This window comes from Symsagittifera roscoffensis, chromosome 6 (assembly GCF_963678635.1).
Source record: "Symsagittifera roscoffensis chromosome 6, txSymRosc1.1, whole genome shotgun sequence".
Lineage (NCBI taxonomy): Eukaryota > Metazoa > Xenacoelomorpha > Acoela > Convolutidae > Symsagittifera > Symsagittifera roscoffensis.
The window spans coordinates 26,945,847-26,951,846 of NC_087067.1; the positions used below are offsets into that span (position 1 = coordinate 26,945,847).

Here is a 6,000-nt window from a genome sequence, read left to right on the forward strand (position 1 = left end):
ATTTTACGAGTCGATGAATCCAACTTTTTATTCAATATAATCAATTTTTCTTTGTAAAGTCCTATTTTATCTATTTGAGTGACTATTTGGGTTACTCGCAGTTGATTTTTTACTAGTAGAAAACCTGCATAACAATAAGTAATAACCGGATTATAATCAAATCCAATCATAGTTTCGTCAATGCGGAGAGCATATACTGGGTTGTTTTTCTTGAGAAACAAAGTGAGCACAGGTAAAATATTGCTGTTTCAAACACAAAAAAACGCTTCGACAGCGGCGATCATTGCAAGAATCTCTTATAGACAACATTTTGTTAAGGTGAAACACTTTTTCCGCATGATTTTATGCTGTACATTATATTTCATATTAACTTTTTAGATTCAAATCCCTTCTTGATCCCTTATGAGTTTTCCATGAGGAACAATATGTTAGAAAAAGTCCACGTACGTCATAGTTCCGTTCCGCCCATGCAGTTTATACATAGGAGTTTTGATGTCGCTCGTTTGCTCACCTTTATCGGGCATATAGATAGGATGAGAGTGAGAAAAGGCGTCTGAATGCAACGCAGCTGACAGCTTCCCTGAACAAAAAAAAACTAAATTTGGTCACACCACTGATGAGAAAAAACTTTAACATTAAGAAAAAAATGTATCTCCTTATTTTATACTTTGTTTTTTTTTGCACATTTTGCAAACTGAGTTCCAAGCATACAATTGGTTCGTTTGAGGGAATTCGGCAACGAATGAGTGACGCTGGCTCTTTTTTCTTACAGACAAAATTTTTGTTTACCTTGTCTGATTTTTATGAAAATTGACATTCGGACTATTTAGGCTATGGCCAACATATTTATTCTTCATGACTATCCCTGTAAAACTACCCTTTACACCATAAAAAAGATGCTCAAGTGAAGTGCGGGAATTGAAAAAAGAGCCGTGAGCTTCTATTATACTGACTGGAATCAAAACATGAAAACCAAAAAGAATTGTCCAAAACTGCAACCAAAAAGTCAGTGACTAAGTACTTGAAAGTCTTTCAAAAATATGTTGAAGACTTTCGATAAAATTTTTAGATTAAAAAATGAGCACTCTAATTTTTATCCAGGTTGATAAAAAATTAACACGTTAAAAGTCGAATCGAAAGGATCTCAGGAATTGCGTAGACTGATTTGTTTCAAAATGAGCTATGACTATAATTATATCATCATAACTATTATATATAATCATGTAATTATGAACAATAACTATAATCAACTTACCATCGGTGTAGAATGTCTCTCTGGTTCTCAGATCTGGTCTGATGTGTTCCAGCACCACTTGACTCATGAAAGTGGCAAATCCTTCATTCAGCCAGATATTGTCCCACCAATTCATAGTCACTAACAAATGTGTAAATGCAGGAGGATTAGGATCTTGTTAACTATCCCCCTCCAAATTGCAAAAAGGGGGCTGTGATACGGTAAAAAGAGCAAAACTTGCATATGATTAACTGTTAAATTAGTCTTTTACAGGGATCGGAATGGTTCCAGAAGGGAGGAAAAGCCGCGGCAGATTGCAAATATCTACACATACAAAGGAACTTTGCGGCGTTGTGGCGCTTGGTGTTAATTAGTGACCACCAATCAAATGATTGCTGGTTCAAATCGAACGTGCGCTGCAACTTGCAAAGTGAGCGCTTGTGAGCCAAGACAGCCATAGCTCAATGGGCTCATAACTAAGTGGATTCTAGTTCACAATTTAAGAATCAGCCTCAGGGTTAGATTAGTTTTCAGGCTGGTTGACTGAAAAATGAACGTTGTATTAGGTTCTAGTTTTATTAGAATTTAATATTGGACAGTTTAATTTTTCTCGGTTATAACCTTGACTTAAATTGACGTTATTTCTTCAGCATTTTTAACTACGCATTATGACATGCCAAATGACTTTTTCTGCGTACAGATCAGGGACTGTTACAGCCGACCTGCTAAGTTTCGCTTTTTTTGTATAGTCACGGTACAAAAAAGTTCAGTTATCCGTCTCAGCTAAAATAAAGCATCTTTTTCTTTTTTTCATCGTTTTCTCATAACTTTTTTTGACAGAGGATTGAAAATTGAAAACCTGTTTGATAAAATTATGAATTAGCATTGGGTTCTTGTTTAATGTTTTGGAGGCTCTATTCACGTTTTGTCAGTCAATCATCTCGCGTTATTAGTCAGAAGTATAATCAGAAACAATCATAAAAGAGGTGTCCCCGTATTGACAAGAAATGGATTGCAACCGATTTTATACAGATAGCGTAGCAAAGACCTAGAAAAACTGATTTGCCATGATTCAAAATTGATTAAGATTGATACAAAAATATGGCTTGAAAATCAATTTCAACCAATTCTAAATAGATTTAAACTCAATCTTGTCAACTTTTTGGGTTTCATTTTCATACGGATTTTAAACAAGAAAAAAATTGATTTAAATTGATTTTTGTTACCTTTTTCCGATGCTCATTTTTTGCAAAATCTGTTCAGAGTTTATTCAGACTTTCTCGGCTATCAAAAAATATAGCGATTTGAAAACTAAATTAAAAGGAAAGCTTTTCATTTGACTTTTTCGTTGATGTTTGGACTGAAAAAAAAAACTCGATGGAGGTTTTTTTTCTATATCAAAAATTACGCTGAGTATAAGTATTGAGTAGGTTTTTTAGAACAAAAATGAAACGTTCTAAATTTTGGTTTTCAAAATTTCATTTGCCTAACATAATTGCACCTAAAACGTTACAAAAGAAAGTGACATCAAGAGATATTTTGCATATCTTACATTTTTTTTACCACGGGAGCCTTTAAATTTGCAAAACTCAAAATAGTTTCCCTAATCAGAATAGTTAGCAGTGAAGAAACTCTCCTCGAGTAACTCTCGCTATCTGTGAAACTATGTAGTAAATTTAATATCTTTATCTTGTTGTTACGAGAAATCTTGTTGTTGTTGCCGTTACGAGAAAACCAATTTTTTAAGTTTCTCAAAAAAAGATTGAGTCTATAACTGAAAGCTAATTTGCTGTTTAACCGGACGCTGAAATTACACTAGTTAATAAAGCTTCTCTAGCAAATTGAAATGGACATTTCAAATGACGCCTTCAAAGCTAAAACTATCAGGCTTTAAAAAGCCGGAAAAATAATGTTACATAAAATTCACATCCATCTGATAACGTTTCCACCCTGATTTTTAAACATTTTCAGTGAAAAATTGCAAAAAAAACGCTTAATGGCTTTGATTAAAACAAAAATTGCTACTTTTTGTTACCCCTACCCAACACAGACATCCAAATTGGATAGAAAACTTGTATAGATAATCTAAACGTCTGTTTTATAATTTTTTCACAGAAACTATCTGTTTTTTGTCTGACATTTGAAATAAACATGCCTTAGAAGACTCTGTCTCAGATGATTAGTTCACAATCAAAAGGCACTCATGATGTTTTTCAAAACTCTGATTATACACTTTGATTCTTAACAATATAATCAAATTGATACATGTTATAAACTGGGCTATTTTGGAATAGATTGCGCTGAATATTGTGTTTATTCAACTCTTGTTGCATAGCCCTAAGCGTTTTTGTTAAATCAATGCAAAATCGGTACGAAATGTCACCCAGAGATTTTTTTTTCTGATTGCGATCAGGCTAATTTTAGCAAATTTTGTATCAGAAACTAGATAAGAAAAATCAAGCTAAACTGTGCACTGGATAGGCGCGCAATTTGCTATTTGTAGGTTTCTCAAAACTAGAGACAAGTCCAAAAACAAGGCAAAATTTTGTCGGAACGATCATAGCAAACACAAGAACAGAAGAGGATCAAAAGAGCGAGCTTGCTCGGGAATCCGCTTGCAGTTCACAAAATACACAGTTTAGCATCGCTACCTGCATCCAATTTTACGCGTTAATAATCTATTAGGTTGTGATTTTAGGACCAGCCTTACTAAGTTTGAGAAAGTTTCGATTTTAAAAATCAAATCATAATCGGTTATAACCTCTCTTTTTGAAACCAAATCATAATCGGTTATAATCTCTTTTTTGTAATTTCTAATGAAATTATCATTTTTTATTGTATTTTTTCTTAAAATACAATCAATTGTTATTCTATCTAGTTTTCGATACAAGTATGATCAATTATATTTTTATAATCGATCATCATTGATTATTTTTATCCCGATTTCTAGATCATATTTTTTGCTCAAAAATCCATTATAATCGATTATAATTGATTACAATCTTTTTTTATTTACAACGTTTTTTTTTCATCTAAGATTCAGAAATGCTCGATAAGATTTATTTCATGGGGCAAATCTTAAGTTCTTTTTATCATCAAATAATCAGCACATTAATTTTAATTCATGATTTATTTAGAAGCGTTATTTTTTACCTAATATGAAAAGACCTTATATTCAACTAATATGAAGGGATCTCTATGAAATTTTTGAAACGCGGTAAAGCTTTGTGTTCAGATATACCAAAGTAAGACAAAAAAAACTCACCTTTAGGGATATTATTATCGACAGAAAAATAAGAAATCATAAGATATAATTAAAAAATCACTTTTAGTGTAGCAAACTTGCATTAACTATAATCAATTGTAATCGATTACCCAAGATTATTATCTCTTGGGAAAAATCAAGATTACAATAAATTATAAACCCTTAAAACACCTAACTTTAGTAATTGTTATCAATTTTAATTGTCAAAAAAAATCGACACATGAATCCGTTATAATCAATTACTTGCGCCTAAATTTGGATGCGCGAATGTTCAAGCTTTCTTTGAATACTTCTGACGGGTTAATTTCGGGTCAATAAATTCAAAATTATTTCTTCTCGCCAGCTAGCGGACTGTTACTAGCCTAGAAACTTGAGTTTTTAACCTGAGTTTCTCGAATAAAAATCTACGCAAAATAGAGATGACTGTAAGCAATTTTCTAATTTATGGGGTAGGTCCTTCATTTACTTAAGCTGGATTATCCATCTAAGGGGCATAGGGCGAGAAAATTCTGTTTAAAAAACATCATCATTTGGTTGCTCGGTCAAATGGTTAGACCCATTGATCAGAAAATGAAAAAATTGGCCGACGATCCGTCATGCCGAAATTACATACGCTGAAAAAAGTTATATAAAGTCTTTTTAGTTAAATCTCCCTAAATGATGGAAAAAGACAAAAAAAAGAAGATACATCCAATATTGTTTTCGCCCCGGCCATCTTATAAACCAGCATTTGTTCCGACTTCTTACACCTTTCTTATAAGAACAATTCTAAGATAACATGTTCAACCCAATTAACAACGCAAATTTTCAAAAGCTCAAAAAATCGCCTGTTTCTAACTGTAATTACGCATAAAAATCAATTTTCAGATTTTTTTAACATTTTTTAAATTATGCATATAAAACGTTTCTTTTTTTGGTTATAGCAGAAACATACTTTGTGGCATCGGAGAACTTTTGTACTGGCAATGAGAAATTTTTTATAAATTACTGAAATTTACTTGGATTTTTTATCGGAGAACAAATTCCTATCTTACAACTTTCTTGTAAGAAAATTTACTATCTTTTAGCATTCGAACCATTAGAACTAAATTTTGTAAGAATCTTATGAGCGCATTTTGCACCCCGGGTTATCTCAGAGGAGCTAATGTAATTGGGTAAATGTAATTCTAGCAAAATTTGTGCGTACTGCGATTTTTAAATTGATATGATGCTAGTTAACGATAAGCTTTTGGCTATCCATGAACAATTTGTTTTCGATTTACTGAGTTTTCGTCTATATGACACGCAAACGGATTTTCTAAAATAAATGAGTTAGGCATGAGTCTCGAAAAACCGAAATGACAGCTGATTACCTAAATTGCCGAACCACTGATGAGCCATTTCGTGAGCCACGAGTGATGTAGCAGCTCTCTCGTATGCTATTCCGAAATCCGCCGAATTATACAGCAAATCCAGCATTCTAAAATAGCATAACTACATAAACACCTTGGTAATAAGTTAT

The 6,000-nt window shown here is 32.6% G+C and overlaps 1 protein-coding gene across 1 annotated transcript in view; it reads right to left on the minus strand.

Moving 5' to 3' along the window:
- The window catches only part of LOC134848670 (endoplasmic reticulum aminopeptidase 1-like), a gene marked incomplete in the record, with an annotated part of 70,067 nt that overhangs the window by 24,057 nt on the left and 40,010 nt on the right, over positions 1-6,000 (minus strand). The window contains 3 exon segments of the mRNA XM_063866187.1: positions 512-580; positions 1,256-1,375; positions 5,852-5,958. Of these exon segments, the coding sequence (XP_063722257.1) occupies positions 512-580; positions 1,256-1,375; positions 5,852-5,958 (296 nt within the window).